Below are 20941 nucleotides of genomic sequence, written 5' to 3'. Positions count from 1 at the left end.
ACCACACCTGGGAAACTGGAGTTGGAAAATGATGATGATGATGATGAAAGGTAAAACAAGAAAGAACAAAATCAGGAATGAGGAGCTTTGAAGGAAGCTGGATGTCTGAAAGACTGGGAGATTAGATAGCGAAGGCTCACCTCAGGTATTTGGGCATATCAAAAGAATGAAAGTGGACAAAATTCCAACACCAAGTTTGGAGCGGAGATGTGAAGGAAAAGGGCCAACAGGGAGACTCACAAAGAGATGGGAGGACCAGATAAAGGAGTACAAGTGGAGGTGGAAACATTGCACAAAGAAGAGTGGTGAAGGAGAAAACAAAATAGAGGTCAATGATCCACTGCCCGATCCCCGGAGCTCCCTGGACAAGGGTGATGGTGGAAGAAAAACTGAAGGGACAATTTACACATGAAAACTGCTAGACCAAGATAAGTTCAAATTTTAATAACTAAATGGAAAAAAAAGGCAACTCTATTCTTACCACACAAAAAAGACATCCCATTTTCCAGCAGAGTGACCACCCTTTCGTTGGATCATGTGCTTTATCCATCCTTCAGGTAGACGTATGTCGGAGACAATGATGGATTTTCTTAATCCTGAGAACAGAACGCAATGGGAGAAATTGGTAGAATTCAACAGAGTAAGCACAATGAACAAGGAAAATCAGTGGCATAAAAAATAAGCAACAGAAGTTCACAAATATTTGAGGAGGAGGTCTCACGAATAATAAAATAAAAATTTGAAACACAGAATTAAGATATGGCTCTATTATTGTCGAAAGCTGTACCAACTCATAAAATAGCCATTTAACCTTCTTCCACACGGTCTATCTGCCCAAAAGAACTTGTGATTTTGTAACTCCTAATTATTTTTTTTACAATTTGTTTCACTTTGACACAGATAGATTTTTATGGTGACGATGGGATGGGAAAGGCCTAGGAGTGGGAAGGAAGTGGCCGTGGCATAAATTAAGGTACAGCCCCAGAATTTGTCTGGTGTGAAAATGGAAAACTATGAAAAACCATCTTCAGGGCTGCCGACAGTGGGGCTCGAACCCACTATCTTTCAAATGCAAGCTCACAGCTGCGTGCCCCTAACCGCATGGCCAATTTGCCTGTTCTTCTTTTCCTTCTGTCTTTATACGGAGTCCTAGTGTTTGAAGAGTTTCCTCCATTCCTCTTTGTCCAGTGACCAATGTTGACTCACGTTCTTCTCCTTCAGGCCATCACACATCAGTTCACTCCATCTCCATCTCACTTTTCCCCACATAAACCTCCTCTCTTCTTGTGACACCTCTTGAATTTTTCTCTCAATCTCTACAAGTTTCACTGTCCCTTTTATTTGTTCATTTCAGACTCAGTCCAATCTAATAACATTAATCTAAACACCCTTTCCTTCTTTTCTTTTTTCCTCTCAAAATGCAACTTTTCAATGCCACTAATCATTGGTGGCCTCACCACTCTCTGGTCTGGCCTGGTCTTCTATCATACAGTACCCCCTGCTGTCTCCTTCCAGTTAATACAGTCCGCCTGAATTCTGCTGATTTCATCTAAGACTGACACCAAGTATTTGACGAGATGGTTGTGGTGATTATTTTAAGAGGAAGTACAACTAGGCTACCATCTTCTATTGACATTAATCAAAGAGAGAAAAAAATGAAGGGGCCTGACACTTTGAAAAAAAATGAAGGTATTAGCCAAAGAAAGACAAGGACCACGAAGGAAGTGAAAACTGAAGACTCCCTAATCCTCAGAAATCTAATACCGTAGGGGTCGGAAAAGAACAAAAGTTGAGCAAGGGAGGTCGGATAGGATAGATGACAGTGAGAAGCCTGGCACAAGTAAGTGGAAACAATGCCAGGACTCAGCTAATGGCCCCATGCTTCCCAGTTGAGATACCTCAAGTTCCCTTTTAGTTATCTCTTACGACAGGTAGGGGTTACCATGGCTGTTATTTTACTGCCCCCACGCAAGGAGGAGGTATTTGAAGAAGCCCACTGCCTAGATCCATCTCTAGTGAGATATAGTGTGCATGGTGTGCTTGGATGGGTTAGAACACTGACCCGTCTCAGACTCAACATTGACTTCGACGGAGGGAAAGTGACAGGTATGAGCAATGCTATTCCTTATGCATCCAGTGCGATGAATCATGTGAAAGGGTTCAAAAACATGTTTTAACATTTGCAATCAATGAAATTAAAATTATGGTTTCCTTCTGGGAACTTAATTTTTGGTGTGAAAGTGTCGTTCACAGGACCGGTTAGTGTACCGTATGCACTTCAGTGAGCTTGGTAGAATGATATAGTGGTGATGATTACTATTTTAAGAGGAAGTACAACTGGGCAACCATCCTCTATTAACACAAATCAAAGGGGGAAAAAATGGAAGGGTCCAACACTTCGAAAATAAATACTGGCTAAAGAACGGCAAGGGCCACACAGCGCAGGAATATATAAGACACCCTAGGCCTCGAGTGCTCTAATACTGTTAGGGTCACAAAAGAACAAGAGCTGACCAACGGAGGTCGGATAGGATAGATGAAAGTAAGGAGTCTGGAGCAAGTGGAAATAATGCTGGGACTCAACTGAGGGCCCTGTGGTCACCAACCCACACTCCCAAGTTGAGAGCCCCTGGGGCCCATTTTGGTACCCTCTTGCGACAGGCAGGAGATACCGTGGGTGGTGTTCTATCGCCCTCAACCACAGGGGCTCAACAACTTCTAACTCAGGAAGGAAAGCAACAGGAAAATACCTCACACCCCAGCAACAGCTCACGATGGATCAGTTAACGATCCAACGACTTCAGCCTGAGTAATCAACAAACAAACAAACAAACAAACAAACAAACACAGTGGAACCTTGATTATCCATTCCTGGAAGCAAAGTTTTCCTAGATTATTCGTTCAAATTACATGGTCTTGCAAGTATTCTAACAAAATATGTTTTAAAAATCCTGCATTATCTGTTCCTCAAAGAAACAACTGTCCAGCAAATTATGCCCCATCAGTGCTAATTTCTCAATCTTTGTTTCCAAGACGTGCAGAATTGAATCGATAAATTTTAAACAAAATTACAACTATCCAGAAAAATGTGTATCTTGCATGAAATCCTCATCTCTGATGGTTTAGATATTCACCTTCAGCACTTTCCACAATGTAGGCTGGCTCACCCTCAGGCTCCCAACCGTCCAGGGCTGACTTTCGGCTTGGCTTCTCCACTTCTCCTTCTTGCACTTCACGTTTCTTGGTCTTGGGGGTTTCTGTCGATTCTTGACTAGTACCAGGTACAGCTGTTCAAGACAAAGGAACTAGATTAATAATACACATTTCAAAATGGATTTAAAAATTAAATTAAATGGCGTATGGCTTTTAGTGCCGGGAGTGTCCGAGGACAAGTTCGGCTCGCCAGGTGCAGGAAAAAATAGATGCTAATTTTGAAACAAATAGATGCTAATTTTTCAGGTCCCTAATTATGTGTTAAGTTTCCTTAGCAGCAGAGTTAACACTTAACATTCATTGAAGAAACTGGACCGTAGTGTTTCTTCCCACGAACTGTGCAAGCCATCTCCAACTGCTGGACCAGGGCATCATCCGGTGTGTGAAGCAGAAATACAGAAAGATTCTCATGCAGAAGAGATTGGCATTCCTGGAAACAGCTTCACGTAAAATCACAATTCTGTATGCCATGCATTTCTTAAAATCTGCTGGGACATCAATAAACGAGACCACAGTTTGAAACTGTTTCCGCAAAGCGGGCTTCGTTCGTTCAGCAACTGATGATGTTTCAAGGGAAATATGGAAAGCATTGATGATCTAGATGAAGAATGTAACCAGCTTGGGACAGATGAAGACGTGAATTTTGCAACTTATGTTGAATGTGACGGTAGACAAAATCATGAACAGCTGATGATTGACAAAGACAGTAAGGAGCAAGAACCCTATGATGAAAATGAAACCGAGGAGATCTGAGCAGCAGTACCAACGCATTCAGCAGCGGTAGAAGCTATGGACATCGTGCGAATTTATGTATCAAGTTTTGTCGTGAATGACAGTGCAATGCATTGCATAACCAAACTCGATACTGCTGTATGCAATTTGAAACAAAAGATGAAACAGTCTACTTTAGATATGTTTTTTATACGCAAGTGGTGATATGTGTTTCTTACACGCAAGTGACAAAATGTCCTTCTTACACACAAGTGATGATTTGTGTCTCTTACATGCAAATGATATGTTTCTTTACAAGCAAGTGATGACGTGTTTCTTACACGCAAGTGATGATGTGTAAGTTATTCTGTGTATTTTTAAACATGTGTTGGTTTATTCTGCATCAAATTCTTGACAATTTTTGTACATTTTAAACTGTTTATGCAAATATGGATGTATAGCTTGCATTTCCAAGAAAGTTTTTCCTTGATGTTTTACAATGTTTGTGTTCTTTAAATGTATTATTTCCTTTTTCTTCTTCTTCTTTTATGACCACATAGGATCACTTTAGTTAGTCCGTCGTTTTGAAGGGACTGTTCGGGCTTTGCGGTCCTCCCAGTACTTCTTCAAACTCTCCGATCTTCGTGCCCTTTCCTCAGTTGAAAATATGCATGTTGTTGGTTTGTTTTGAGTAAGGGTAAAGCGGAGGTTTGCATTCTTGAGTTTTGTATTCAATTTTATCTTATTTGTGGTGTCTTCTGTTGTAAGGCCTATTTCCTTCAGATCTCCTCTTACTTCTCTGATCCATTTACATCCTGTCGTGGTATTTTTTGAGACAAGATTGTGTTGTACTACTTGTTTCAGAAGTCTCGAATCCTGCATCCTCATGATATGCCCAAAGAATCCCAGTCTCCTCTTACACATAGTATCTGTAATGGGTTCTAGCTCTTTGTACATGACTGTTACGTATTATCCACCACTGTCCATCTTTCTAGTATTTTTTGTTGATGCAGGTTCTTCCAATCCTCCTTTACATTTTTTGAAGTCTGTCAGTCTTTGTTTGTTTATTCAGGTGATAAAATCATTTCTGCTACATATGTAGCTTCCGGTTTTATAACTGTGTTGTAATGTTTTATTTTTGCATTTACTGATAAACATTTCTTTTTGTAGATATCCCATGTTAATTTTTGTGCTTCAGCTAATCTATTTGTTCTTGTTTGGATTGAGATTTTTTTCATTTAGGTTATGTGTTATTCCTTCTCCAAGATATTAAAATTGAGTTACTATTTTGAATTTATTACCATTTATGGTAACTTCTTTTAGTTGTGTTGGTTTCTGGGGCATAATTTCTGTTTTTTCAAATGATATTTTGAGGCCAATTTAATTTGCAATGTTTTGAAGTTCTGATATCTGGGTTGTTGCTTCTATTATGTCCAGTGCTAGTAATGCTAAACCGTCGGTGAAACCCAGGCAATTTGTTTTGATTTTTCGGCCAAACCATTCATTACATGTTACAAATTTCATATTTGGTCCGTATTGAAATGTACGTCAATTTAAGATATTACTAAAATTTTAGTAATATCTTCAATTGACAAACCATTCATTTCATTAATTATAATTATTACATTATTAATGGAAATAATGGAATCAACACCGAAATTAATAACAGACTAAGTAAAGGTAAAACATTTTATATCATCAACTCAGAGTGGGATGACAAAGTACCCAAGAGAACAAAAATTAACATTATATAAACAATATTTCATACCAATTGTAACACACGGACTAGAAACACTGGTAACTAATAAGAGGCAAAATAGTAAGATCCAAGCAGTAGAAATTAAATTTAAAAAGAGAAGAAGAGATAGAACTCGAAATATTAAAATCAGAGAAGAGCTAAATATAGAATCGTTAGTACAGAACATACAGAAAGCAAAACTCAGATGGTTCAGACATGTAAAAAGAATGGGAAAGGAATGGGTAGCAAGATGGGAATTGGAAGGAGAAGTTAAGGGAAAGAGATCAGTTAGAAGACCGAGAAGAAGGTGGATGGATCAGATTTGGAAGGACATTAGAGAAGCTGGATTGGATGTGGCAAAAGTAAAGGAGCAGGAAAAGTGGAAGGACAGAAAGGAGTGAAGGAGGCTTGTTAACCACACCCGAGCGACTGGAGTGGGACATTCATGATGACGAATTAATTGTAAAAACTTGTTTCATTGTATTTATCATAATTATTTTTACGTTCAAACCTAACTTTTTTAAGTTTAATAGTGTACTTTTTTTTTAGCATGTTTCCTCTTTATGATATTTTTTCCTCGATCCCCACAAAAACATCCTAACCAGTTTTGACTGCATATGCCAACAAAAGGGAAATGTCACAACAGGTGACATTTTTATGCCTTGTACACTTAATAACGTTAGCAATGGAACAGAACAGGGTTTGACTCGGGGAAGATGGGCAGAAAGTAGTCCGGCACAAGTGGCTCGCAAAGCGGGCCACAAATATATATTGTAAACTGTGAGGCCCTTGTGGTAAGTCTAAATACAAGCATCTTAAGATCATTACCTGTGTCCACATTTTCCGTACTGTATGACTGATCCTTTCTATCTTGAAGACCTTTGCGAGCAAGTTTCCTATTCATCTTGTAAGCCAACATCCCTTTGCGAACATTTGATCTTCCTCCAGCTTCTGTCCTGTCTCGTTTCATACGTCTCCTAGGTTTGATCTCTTCCTCGTCCCTATCTCTCAATTTCGGAATGATTTTACGGCGTACTTTTGTGTCACTTTCATCTTTTTTAGTCTCCTCTTCGACAGGTTTGACTGTTTCAGGAGCAACCGTAGGCTCAAGTGTAACTGGTTTAACGTCAGGTTCTACTTGAGATGGAGTCGATTCAAGTTCTGAACCTTTTAGGTCACCAGAGCCGTCGCTCGAAGGCCTCTTCTGCCTCTTCTCACGTTGTTTCTGTTTGTCCTCCCGTTCTGATTCTTCTTGTTTCTGATGATGTGATTCCTTCCTCTTTTCGTCCAATGTCCTCCCTGTTTCACTTTCCGACGGTTTAGATGTAGATGGAGAAGAAGAAGGAGGACTTTTCCTTGGGCGTTTTTTCACGTGGAAAAGTTCAGCTACATTCAGTTTCCGCTTACGTTCCCGTCGCTCTGCCTTAGTGCCGATAGTTTCCGTGTCTGTTATCAGCGGACTCAACACTGGAGGAGCTGGGGGCTTCTCAGGCACTTTGAAAACACCCAACTTCTCAGGATCAAACTGGAAAGGAGAGTAAGACTACATTAGAAACACACTTCTACATCAATTCACTTAGCTGATGTCTTACATTTAACTTATAGCCATATAGAAGATGAGACTTGGAAAATACAGGATAAAGTTAATTTGAAGGAAAGAGAGTATTTGGAATGCACCGCCGAAATGGATGGCACAATTACTGGTAATCTTACTAATATAATAGCAGTGTCTCCCATATTTTGTTTTTCTTTTATCACAATTTTGAGAGGATTAGTGGTGTAGACAATGAATAGATATCCTTCATTTTTAAAACATTTGTCTGTCATTCTATTTGAACTTAATAAACACAAAAGGTGCTAATCTGTCTTTCATGAGACAATTACCAATATTAATATAGAAACATCCAACATTTTCCTACACTTGGTATTATCTAGATCTGGTAAGAAAAAACTACTTGTTTACTTCCAGAGAGAAGTTAACACTGAGTTTAACAGCTTCCCATGCCTAGCAGTTGTTTCTGGTAGAATTTGAAATAAACTCTGCAACATCCCTCACATGTGCACAGGTCTTTTTTCTTTTCTTAAATAACTATTTGACTGAGATCTTTGAATTCAATTTCCTTATGACCATAGTGAAAACCCCTTCTTAATAACTGACAGAATGTGGCAAAGGTGAATGTTTGAAGAAGAAAACCTCATACTTCTCAAACACCCAACAATGTCTCATTCTAATTTTAAAGACAGCAGTTCCCAAAGGGCAGAATTTGAGCAAAGCAGGTGTTGACTTGACAAGAACCTAAACACTTTCACGACAGCTGTAGTGGCTTGCTCTAAAATGAGCTAAGTACTAATCTTTACATAAACAACACGAATAAAGCTAATAATCTAATCTTTCCACCTGTATTTCTTAAAATACTTCATTTTTATACCAGACAGGCATATCCTAGCATGTTACATCACATCAGTGCTGATGTAATTTTGAACAATATTGAATGAACACATTATACTACTCAATTACATAATTTCTCTTATTTGCAAATACTGAAGTACTGCATGTAACTGAGCTTTAGAACACAAGACTCTTCATTGTAACTGCCTCAGGCCTCTTCATAAATTTCTGAACTAGATTTATGCTTAAAGCACTTGCATCATTGAACGGGTTTTAACGTTGAACGTTTTTTCCAGAATTCCTTTTCAGGAAGCTTTGATCTTTATTTTTTTTGTCCTTGTAAATATGCTAAGAAATAGTCTCAGTTTGCATTGTTATGTGGAAATGAAAAAAGCCTTATTTTAGAGATTCTGCAGTAGTTAAGAACACCACCAAATGATTACATTTGCATTGCCAGTGCTCTCTGAACATCAATTCTCTCCAGCTAATTAAAGAATGAGGAAAACCCTGGGATTTTCAAAAAATACAAGAATACTAAATCTGGTCTCAAAATCATGAGATAAGTTTCTACGATCAGGCGAGAGGGAGAACACGCCCATGATAGGGAGTCTTCCACTTAAACTGGGAGAGGTGGGGCACGTCTGAATACAGGGAGTCTTAAACTTAAATTGGGGGGGAGGTGGAGCACGTCTGAATACACTATGCCGGGTTTGGTTTAATTTTTATCTGTCTGTCTGTTACATCATCACAGGAAAATGAACAGAAGGACTTTCATGAAACGGGTATTTAATTTCAGAATAATGGCAAGCATGCCTTAGCTATAAATTGTTCAAAAAGTTCAGCAGGAGAGGCAATAAACACAAAATTTGACTTCTCACTGTTATGGTTGGTTTTACATGAAAAAATGCTTATGACAAAAGTTATTTATAATATTACTTACACACTTTTCAGTTCTAACAATTTTTTTTTCTTATTTTTTTTTTTTCTTATAGGTACTGTCAAATTAAGGACAATATCAGTGGCAGTCATCTGAAAGTTCAAGTCCAAGAGTCAATAAGTGACTGTATGGAGAGTTGCTATGGAGATCACACCAGCAACGTTTCAAAGGCTTTGTTCATCTCTCACTTTCAACATTAACCAGAATTTTTATTTATATTTTATACCACAGGCAAGATGAAACTGCATAGGGCCAGACAGTCAGAAACCAAGCATGTCACAACAAGCCACTGACAAGAAGAGGCTGTCCACATACGAGAAATGTAATCAAGCATTGCTAAGTGACTATTCTGTCACTGAGGGGTACAACAGCTACTGTCATATATAAAGAAGTTCTCCAGTGAAAGAAAGAGTTTAACCCTTAGAATTCACGTGGCAAGTCATGTCCAAGAACAAAATTATCCCACCTAGATTCTGTCGGTTCTACTCTAATTCCACGAACACGTGACAAATTTTTTGAAACCAAACCAAGAACTTCTAGATGCCAAGTGGTTTGTCTTTGTACATTTAATGTATATATGTTTCATCTAGTTTAATCAGTTGGAGGCAAGACTGTCAAGCCCAGGAACATACATGAAACGCCAATTACTTCATACTGCTGTAAGTGTCTCATATCGTGAGTTTTCAACCAGTGCAAGGAATTCCAGTATTCCGTATCTATGAACGCGCGACAGTCTAGACCATAACCATGTCTTTGTACATTTGTTTCAAGGTGTGTGTATTTTATCCAGTTTTTCAAGATAGAAACAGTCCAGGAACGCTCTTAGAGAGCCAAGGTTTCATATCATTATAAGTGTCCGTGTCATGTGTTCAACAGTGCATGTGTTTCCAGTGTTACGTGTTCCATGAACTCAGCACAGTTTAGGCCAGAATTAGGAACATATTAAGTTCCAAGTGCTTCTTCCCATGTATGCGTTGCATTTCAAAATAATGTCTTGCAACCCATTGATGTTTTCCAGGCAATCACCTTTAAATTTTCGTATTACGATGATTGTTATCAGATTCCCCCTGAATTAATTTTCAACAGGAACTGATGATGACTCCAAGGGAGTCGAAACCGGTCTTCTTATAATTTAATATATTTTACAATGTGTTGAATGGTGGAACATCCCTCAAACTCTATCTTATTAAACTGAATAAGACATAAATAATCGGAAATTGTAATCTTTATAACTTTTGAATATTGAATTTTCACGACCGCATTGTAATCGAAACAGACTTTCAACGTATTAGGTCGTGTTACGTACATGTAGTACGTGTTGAAGAGATGTTAAGTACAGATCTGTAGCTCAGATCCTTTCAAACAGAACAAAGATGGCCTAGGCCACCATAGCTCAATTGGTAGAGCAAACGATGCGAAATCAGAAGGTTGTGGGTTCGGATCCCACTGGTGTCCGGCTGGCCATTTTTGTTCTGTACTTAACATCTCTTCAACACGTACTACATGTACGTAACACGACCTAATACGTTGAAAGTCTGTTTCGATTTATAACTTTTGTTATGTAATACTTTTTGATATGACCAATAAGACAAGTAAAAGCAAAAAAGCAAAGTCATCTCCGTATAGGCCATGGAGGCCCGTGGAGGGGCTTCCACTACCCGTAACCTCGGCACTTGATGGGGTAGAGGCGTTAGCTCTAGGCACGGCTGCCTCTGCCCCCAGGAATTAACCTGGTACTCATTTTTAGTGTAAGCTGAGTGAACCTCAGGGCCATGTGCACCTCCAGAAGTGGAAATCTCGTTTCTTAAATTTTACGACTTCCTGGCGGGGATTCGAACCCACATCCTTTAAGACGAACCGAGCACGCCTTTACCGCCTTGGCCAGGCAGCCCCTAATAAGATAGGTACCGTAATTAAATATTAAATTTTTGGCACCTTTCAATAAACTACCATTTCGAACAAGGTGAATAAAATTATTTATAGCGTAGCTGTAGTTCTCTATTCCCTGGCTTTACATACCGATTTTCATTAAATTCTGTTCATCCATTTCCTCATAGTTCAGTGTTGATATGGATTTACAACAAAAATAAAAATTCAATAATATCTGTTATTTTCAATCCACATTCTTTGGTCTTCCCACTCACAACATCCAACTGTTCTTGAACCTTCATGTCCTCTTCTCCCCAAATCACAATATCATCTGCAAAGAACATGATGTTCATTTCTCTTCTTCCATATGTTGCTTTTGCTGTTCTCATGATGTCATCTATTACTACTGTAAACAGGATTTGGTGATGGAACGCTTCCCTGTCTCAGCCCACTAGTTATTTTAAACCAACATGTCCTGCCAACTTGTGTTTGCACACAACTACAACATTGCCATGATCATTTTTATTAATCCCTGTCCAATTCCTTTTTGCACCAGACTGTCCCAAACTTTCGTCCTAGGGACACTGTCATATGCCTTTTCAATATCAATGAATGTCACCACCATATCATCCCTGTACTCCCATTGCTTTTCCATTAGTTGTCTTATAATGAAAATGGGTTCTACTGTTAACCTTCCACTTCTGAAATCAAACAGATTTTCTTGTATCTGATTTTCAACCCTCAACCTAATCCTACTTTACAGTAACCTTTCCATTATCTTAGCAACATGGGATATTAGAGTAATTCCCCTGTAGTTCTTCAATACTTTCTCATCGCCTTTCTTGAAAATGGGGATGTTTATTCCTTTTTGCCAAACCTCAGGAACCTCCGTATTCTCCCAGACAATCTTGAGAACTCGTATATCCACTGCAGGCCTACAGCTCCAGCTGCCTATATCATCTCCACTGAAATTTCATCTATTCCAACAGTTTTTCCATTCTTCATCTTTATTACTGCCATTTCAATTTCATTCATTGTAATTTCATCACCCATTTCTTCATCAACTAATTGCCCTTCCTGGTTGTACAATGAACGCTGTAACCAATTCTTATGTTCAGCAACTTCTGAAAATACTCTCTATTTCTTCTGGCTTCATTAATTTTACTTGATCCCTCTTTTTGTTTCTTAAGATACCACACAATAATTTCTTGCTGCCCTGCATATCATCTCTCAATTTTTGTGTGAATAAGGCCCAGCTTTTCCTCTTTTCTTCCTCCATTACTTTCTTGGTCAAATCCTTTGCCTCCACATATTTTCTTCTACTTTCTTCGATCTTAGATGTCTTCCATGCTTTCCATGCCTTCCATGCCTTTTTTTCCCCTTCACTTTAATCTTTACCCTATGATTCCACCAGTGTGTCTCTTTGTCTTTCACATTTCCTGATGTTCTACCACATACCTTTTCTGCAAATTCAACCAGTGCTTCCTTAAATCTTTTCCATTCATCTTCAACATTCTCCATCTCCGCCCTGGGTACCAAGGATATTATTTCCCTTTGAAATTCTTCTTGTATGCTTTTCTCCTTCAACTCCCATACTTTAATTATTTCCTCTCTTCTTAATGGGGGTTTTTCAATCTTTCCCACCATCAATTTTCCTATCACAACTCTATGATCTCCACCAAAAGCTTCTTTAGGCATGGCTGTATCATCTAAAAGGTTCTTCCAATGTTCTCTCTCTATGATTATAAAATCAATCATAGTCTTTGTTTGTCTGTCTCCTCAACCATACCTTGTAATCTTCCGACTGTTCTTCCTAAACCAGGCATTTCCAACAATCATTTGGTTCCTCATGCAAAAATCCACCAACAACTCGCCATCTGGATTTACCTTTCCATATCCGAAGGGCCCTATAACATCTTCCTTTCCTTGTCTTTCCATTCCAACTTGTGCATTTACATCTCCCATCAATAGCACTTCTTTATCTTCTATCTGTCTCTCCACTTCCTCTAAAAAGTCCTTTAGATGCTCATCTATGCAGCCCGTTTGTGAGGCATACAACTGAAATAGATCTTTCAGCAAATTTTCAAACTGGAGTCTCATCACCATCATCCTATCGCTGATGCATTTTGTATATTCCACATTTTTTTGGATTTCTTTTCTAAGTCTGATGGCCACTCCATTTTTTGCTTCAGGTGCTCTGCTGTAATACAGCCTGTATCCTTCTTTCAGAGGAATCTCTCCCGTACCCCTTTTCTTGGTCTCACACCATCCAAGTATGGACATATCTTTTTCTGTCATGAAGTCAACCAGTTATTCTGCCTTTCCCGTCAGTGTCAGGACATTTACTGTCGCAATCTTGATGTAGTTTGATGCTGGTTTCCTATTTCTCACAGTTCCCCCCAGCATCCGAAGAGCTGTGCGCCGCTTTTAGCAGGGAACACCTTTTCTGAGGCACCATATCTCCTTTGTCCATATAGGCTATTGTTACGATGGGCTCGTCACACCCAAAGGCATTTTATACCTACTGCCAGGTTAAAAATTAGGCCGCCCCTAACACGGAGACAGACGCCTTTCGTAGCTGCCCCGCTGGAGTACAGACGGTACGGGTTTACCCCTTCCACCATCTCCACCGTACCGAAGTCCACCTTCTCTGCTGTAGATGCCATTGAGGTCTTCACTCGTAACACTGAGCTGGGACCCATACCAGATTTCACACACCGGGTTAGTGTGCTCTGGGACTCTCATAGGCAGGGGTGCCACTCCCTGAGTAGGGCTGCCTCCGAAGAGGGTCCCTACCAGCTACCCGTCACTAAATTACTAAAAAAGACTCTACACCTAGCAACTAGTCTCTAGAATCTACTAGACTGATGTGAACTGTGAACGAACATGAACATAGCACGCAAGAATGAGAGACTGACAATCGATATGCACGTCGTGATATACAGGTTTCAATAAACATCGCACATTCACGCACATTTCTCGCGTTAATAAACATCGATATTTCGTTTGAAAACCGCCAATGACCAAAGGACTTCCAACCACTGGCGTAAAAAAGCTGAAATGGCGGGATTTGAAAATAAATGTTTGAAGTTCACCAAAAAATAAGCTAAAATCAGGAGAAATAATAGAATAATCGAGAGGCGGGAAAAACTGTCAAAAACCGGGAGTCTCTCGCCTAATTTGGGAAAGTTGGCAGGTATGAGAATGAAATGGAAGGCTAAGGGTTAAAAAAAGCTGTCTGAAAATATATTTGTTCCTCTACACTTCTTTATTCTCTACTTCCATCATCAATCAAACAAAGCCAACGTATGGCGGCATTACCCAAAAAAAAAAAAATATATAGCCTATATAACTGAATACTTTTTGACAATTTCCAGCATTCATGGCTACGAAGCTGCAGGCAAAAGCTAGCCAGTCAAAAAATATTTCGCCCAACATTAGTCCTTACCACTGCTCGGGATCATGTTTCTCCACACAGCTCGTATGTCAGACATTGCCCAAGAGATCTGCTACACCAAAACCAAGAAAGGACCGATCAGCTGGCACAGTACGGCCTACACCTCAACAAATAGAAGACTGAATACACTATGTCAAATCCACAACAACTGGAATCATTCAGGTAGGCGGTGAGTACCTGCTGCGACCTTGGCTCCACAATCACTGATGATGGCTGACTTGCCAACGAGGTCAATGCAAGGATAACTGCAGCCTGGATGAAATGGCAAATAACGACCACAGTCGCTCGTGACCAAAGGATGAAAGATTAACTCATATAAAAATGTCTATCGTACTGCCACTCAACCTGTTGCACTGCATGGTCGCGAATGATGGTTGATTACAACTGCAGCACAGCGTCGACTAGGAATCATGGAGACGAAGATTCTGAGGTGAACATCTGGTGTCACTGAAATGGATTACATCTCCAATGAAACGATCAGGGGAAGATTTTATGTTGCACCGATTCAAGGTAAAATGTGCGAGAGACGTGTACCAAGGACGGAGGTCGATACTACCACAAAGACAAGTTACAACTTCAAAGTTGTTGGTAGGAGCCCAAACAGCGATGGGTCAATACAGTACTAATCACAACGATCTGATGAGCGTCAATCTCTTGTTGACTCCATCTCCAGCCTTTTTTTCTGGACGACATCATGGGTGGCAATAATATACAACATAGGAATGAGGAGCTCAAGCATACTAATTTTTGTATCCAGCATTTCCTTTGATAAGGTCATGTCGTCATAAACTTCAATTGTATTAACCTCTAGAATTTTGTTAATCAGAGCTGTAAGCTCTACTATCAGAGATTCCAATTTGAATGACATGATGTTTTTGTCGAGCGCATCAAAAGCCATAGCAAAGTCAATAAATATTGCATGAATTTTTCCACGTGGAAGTCTTAAAGTATCTTCTACATCTTCAATCAAATTCTTAACTGCTTGAAGGGTGTTTTGTCCTGACGTAAACCCAAATTGTTCCTCCAACACCCTAAAAATTTAACCTTTACTTTCACTACTGCTATCATCTTGCAAAACTGGAGAGGTTAGAATTATCAATGGTCACTGAAACTCTGTTCAGAGTGACGCGTAACATGACTACTGCCACCGTCAGAATTATTGTCATATAATGTACATGGGCCTTTTTTCAGGATCACAATTAGGCTAAATTGTTGCTCATTCTCAGACATTTCGTCTTCACTGTTGCTACATAAATGGCACAATTCATCACTGGAAGCGATGGACAGTCATCAGATGAATTCCATTCATCCAAAAACTTGATTATTTCTTGTTCTTTTAGTTCCACATTCATACTTATGGACGTTAAAACATAACTACAGGAATGTAGAACACACATTCCACTTTAGTAATACATCCCGGAAATAACATGACATTCGGCACAAACAGCGAGTTCCAATGGCGAAACAAATGTCCACCTCCGTAGTGTAACGGTTAGTGTTATTAGCTGCCGTCCTCGGGGGCTCGAGTTCGATTCCCGGTACTGCCAAAAATTTAATAATAATAATAATAATGTTATTTGCTTTACGTCCCACTAACTACTTTTTAAGGTCTTCGTAGACGCCGAGGTGCCGGAATTTAGTCCCGCAGGAGTTCTTTTACGTGCCAGTAAATCTACCGACACGGGGCTGTCGTATTTGAGCACCTTCAAATACCACCGGACTGAGCCAGGATCGAACCTGCCAAGTTGGGGTTAGAAGGCCAGCGCCTTAACCGTCTGAGCCACTCAGCCCGGCAAGCCAAAAATTTAAGAATGGCAGGAGAGCTGGTATGTGGTTGAAATCGTTCACGCAGCTCACCTCCAATGGGGGTGTGCCTGAAAACAGCTGCACTACCTCGGGATGAGGACACGAGTTTACATTTACATTTTTTATGAAACAAATAATGTGAATGAGAGTAAAAGAAACATGCTTTAAAAAGAAAGCAAGCCGTTGCTAACAAGGAGAATAATGTAGCAAGTATCCAACCAACATATTGTTCTTAAATAATCCAACAGATGGCAGAGAGGATCAGTAGAACACAATGTGACAATATGTCGACATCAGAGCTGCTACTACAATCCGTAAGGAGTTTTAAACATCAAGTAGCAGAAAGGAGAGATTCTCCCTTTAATGCTTGCCAGGGAAATCATCCTCCCTCCCCTAGAAGTTTTCTTACTTAAATAGAAGAATTAAAACCAAGACTAAGTAAATCAGCAACTGTGTTCCTAATGTTCAGCCAAGTTTTTCGAAAAATGAAGGTATCGTCCAAAGGAAGACAAGGGCCACGAAGGGTGTGAAAATGAAAGACTCCCTAGCCCTCGGAAACTTAATAGCATCGGGGTCAGAAAAGAACAAGAGTAGACCAAGGAGGGTCGGATAGGATAGATGAAAGTGAGGAGCCTGGCACAAGTAAGTGGAAGCAATACCAGGACTCAGCTAAGGGCCCCGTGGTCCCCAATCCACGCTCCAAAGTTCAGAGCCCCTGGGGCATTCAAGCAGAGGACTGCCAGATTTGGTTAAAAGAGAAACTCAAATTTTAAAACTGTAATGGTGTCTACAAGATATGAATGCTCTATCTGCAACATGATTACATATCAATGGTTTTGCTACGGGATACTAGAGACCTGTGGGGCACTTTGCAGTTATACAGACCAATACAGTAGAACCTCAATTATACATTCCCGGAAACTACGTTCTCCCGTACAATTCGTTCAAATTACAAGATATTAGAATCATTCCGTATTGACAGTTTTCACTTTACAAAGGTGAAAAATGAGAGTATCCTCCTAATTCAATACAATAAATATTCCGTCATTAGACGGAGTAAACAAATTCAAACATGTTTCGGCTCGTTTGAGCCATCTTCAGTGAAAAATGAGGGTGGTTCTGCAAGCATTCTAATTAAATCACGTTGCAAAAATCCCGCATTACCCGTTCCTCGATGAAATGATTTCCCGTATCAACCATACAGAAATTTCAGTCCGATTAACGCTAAATCCTCAATCATGCATTTTTCATGAAACTGTATCTTACGAAAGGGCGGTTACAGCATAATTACGGATCTTGGTGTTGACATCCTGTCATTGCGGTAATTTGAGGAAGTACTGTACCGTACTGGAAAAGTGATTGGCGCTGAACTTGCATGGCGGTGAACTTGCATAAGGGATCACCTTAGTATCGCATTCGGGTGGTATTGTTTAGAGAATCCTCGAAAATCATAAAGCAGAGAGTGCCCACAACAATTGGAAGGAGACAGAGCGCATTTCGACAGCTCTATTTAAAGATGGAACGAGTTTCATCAAATATTCGTACTTGCAAAAAGTCTACATTATGTCCAGGGTTAGAAGTTTATTTTTTACTTTTTTCGAGTGTATCACCAAACAGGTTTTCGTCATTTCCCTCATGGCACTGTATATAGTCACTGGGCTTTCAGGCAGGAATCGAACCTGCTCCTTCTTGAGTAACACAAATTTAGCATTTTAATATTATCGTATACATGTTACATTTGAAAACTTTGCATCATCTCACACTCGTACCAACTTTTACGTGAGGAAAGCAACGGGAAACTACCTCACTCCTCATTTCCCTAGTACGCCTCTTCAGCGATGCCTAGGCCATCTATGACAGCTGATGGCAGAGCTAACCAGAGTTAACGCTGACGGACTGAACATACATACCGATTTTTACAGCGAGTGCGCTTTCCAGCTGAGCTCAAGGTCACGAATAATCGTAATTTCAGAAGTGTTAATGATATTTTTTGTCTTTCCAATTTGACTGTAATTAGTGACTGACAGAATTGAATATAATGCATTGGAGAAATTTCCATGTGTATTGGTAAACAGTAACGAAACTTTGACTACTCCATTCGACTAGCTGGTCGATGTTTCGAGTGTGTTCAATTAGAGTGTTGTAAGAACCCTTCCAGAAATCGATAATTCTAGACAGCCGGTCGGCATTTGAGAACGATATAGTCTTATCTAGACCATAATCTAACCAATCCAAACAAAAATCCCTACTTATTCAGACCTACGGTCTTCTCTCCTGTTAGTTCTCTGACATTGACAGTCCTGCTTAACACTAGAGACATCCTCAGAGCCGAGCTACTTTGGATCTCTAATCTATCTTTCACCCAACGGGAATTTTTACCAACTGCTCTTCATCACAGCCGGTCAATGTGAACACAAAAAATGGTCACATTTACCACATTTACCTACACAGTCTCTGTTTTCAATTTTCTATGTACATACGGATATTTCTTGGGGCAGGTACGGGGGCGCCAGCCAAGCATAAATGAAGGATCTCTCCTCTCTGCTACTTCAGGGCATCATTTATATATGCTTTTCTCACTCCTAAACATGTACCTCCTTTAGTAAAGCTTGTTTCCATGACAAAACCTATTGGTCTAATAAGTTTTTTACCCAGCCACTGGCCTACAACAAAGGGGACTTTATTGTTCAGTAGTTCATAATGAAATCTACCTGTGCTGAATTATGGGAGTGGTGTCATATGTAACAAATGGTTACATGAACGAATCATATCCATCAAATTTCTTTGTTACTTCTGTCTTAAATGGAAAATAATAATTGTTTTAGGGTAAATCAAGAGTCAAAGTAAGTGATATTTAATTAATAGAATAGGATTATTAAAACAGAAATAGGCCTATATACATACGTATATTGCCATGAAAGGTAAGGTATCTATTGGAATTTTTCTGCGTCGCTGCGCTTTATTATTTCTTTTGTCTGTGATGTCTTTCCGCAACTGAAGTTTTTTGCTGCTCTTTATTATTTATTGAAGTTTTCCAATCCTTGCCGATCTGTACCCTTTGGCCTATAATTCATTAATTAATATCATTAATGGTCCAGGGCTCATGCTATTTTTGATGTAGCATATCATTTAGTTTTAGGTCTTGCAATTTTCATAAAATACACTCATTGTCCTCGCTAAACAAGATTATTATATATATTCAACACTTTTCACCTCCATCTTTCTCTTTGAACTGTATGGGGTAGTCATGATGAACAAAGATATTCAGAATTCATAGATATAGCACTCAACATTCGTTGGACCCAGCCCTGGACCCCAAGAGAGGCTCCACGAGCCAACATCATGAAGCGCAATGTCACGGAAGAAAGTTGCATCCGCAACAAAAAAGTCGTCACATGTACATTGCTATAATAATAATAATAATAATAATAATAATAATAATAATAATAATAATAATAATAATAATAATAATAATAATAATAATAATAATAATAATAATTTCTCAGGTTTCTTCTTCCTTTATTTCTCCTTACTGCCGTTCATGAGCATTCATATCTCTCTTTTTCTGACGCAGGATGCCTTCTACATATACTGCTATCTGATCCCAAGATTCTTGGTTTCGTAGCATCACCTGCACAATATTTCTGGCGTCAACTCTCCTTGCTCAGTATATAAACATCTTCTCTGAGTTGACCAATGATAGCATACGAAAAATGTGTGAAATACATCGTCTATGCTATATCATTGCAATAAATACACGCCGAGTCGCTCGCTCTACCTACTCTATGTAGAAATTTCCGGAAATATCCGTGACCCGTCAATAGTTAAGTAATGTAAAAGTTAACCTCGCCATGAGCTCGGGCAACCCAATCAGCTAGGCGTGGCATCAGCCGCTTAGTCCATTTTCCTCAAGGATCTTCCTCCCATCGTTGCTGCCACCGCTCCACTCGTTGCCTATAAGCTAGCTCCTTAGCATGCTTCTTTCCGAGCTCTCCTTGAGTTCGCCAGACTTCCTGTCTCTCTAAGGCAAGTAAATCAATCAGTGCTACCACTGCTATCGTAAGGACCACAGGTTCGGATACTGTGCGATATGCGCTTGTAATACGCAAAGCTGATCTCTGCTGTACCGCAGCTATCCTTCGCCGGTATTTTTCAAACTTCAGAGATTCAGCCCAGACTTCGGCAGCATATAGAAGTGTCGAGTGAATTATCAACATCATAAGTCATCGTTTGCACCGCCTTATCTGTTACCTGTCTGATATGATCCCAAAAAGTAAGTTTGGTATCAAGTGTCACTCCAAGGTACTTTATACTTCTAGATGTTTTGATTTCTGTTTGTCCAATATACATTGGAATGACGGTCGTGATCCTTTTTCTTGTCAAAAGAGCAATCTCCGTTTTATGATCTGCCAGCTGTAATCTGTGATTCGCCATCCAATAATAATAATAATAATAATAATAATAATAATAATAATAATAATAATAATAATAATAATAATAATAATAATAATAATAATAATCTATTTATTAAGCCACACCTAATTGATTCACCTTAAGACAATATTATCTTTGATTTAAGAGAGAATTTGAAAGATACGATTTGTTCATGTTACTGTAAAGAAAATTCTGCCAATGGCAATGGCTCTTCACTTGGGATACATGCGAAGTGTTGGACGATTTGAAATATCTTGCTATTAAAGAAAATATATTTCTAGGGCAATTTGGGGGGTTTAAGCTTTGACAACAATCACATTTCTCCCCCCCACCCCCAGGTAAGATTTGGAAGATTTAGGTTGCTAAAAATGTCTACTTTATGCTTAG

The 20941-nt window shown here is 39.3% G+C and overlaps 1 protein-coding gene across 1 annotated transcript in view; it reads right to left on the bottom strand.

Annotated features, from left to right (window-relative positions):
• The window catches only part of LOC136885661 (uncharacterized), a 220675-nt gene that overhangs the window by 137782 nt on the left and 61952 nt on the right, over positions 1 to 20941 (bottom strand). The window contains exons 6-8 of the mRNA XM_067158354.2: positions 6491 to 7187; positions 3135 to 3287; positions 482 to 596 (exon numbers count right to left, since the gene is read on the bottom strand). Coding sequence (XP_067014455.2) covers positions 482 to 596; positions 3135 to 3287; positions 6491 to 7187 — 965 coding nt within the window. The remainder of the gene's footprint in view (positions 1 to 481; positions 597 to 3134; positions 3288 to 6490; positions 7188 to 20941) is intronic.

The sequence above is a fragment of the Anabrus simplex genome, chromosome 14, assembly GCF_040414725.1.
Source record: "Anabrus simplex isolate iqAnaSimp1 chromosome 14, ASM4041472v1, whole genome shotgun sequence".
Taxonomy (NCBI): Eukaryota; Metazoa; Arthropoda; class Insecta; order Orthoptera; family Tettigoniidae; genus Anabrus; species Anabrus simplex.
Note: the sequence above shows the minus strand (reverse complement) of the source record. Positions and strands in the feature narration are given on the sequence as shown.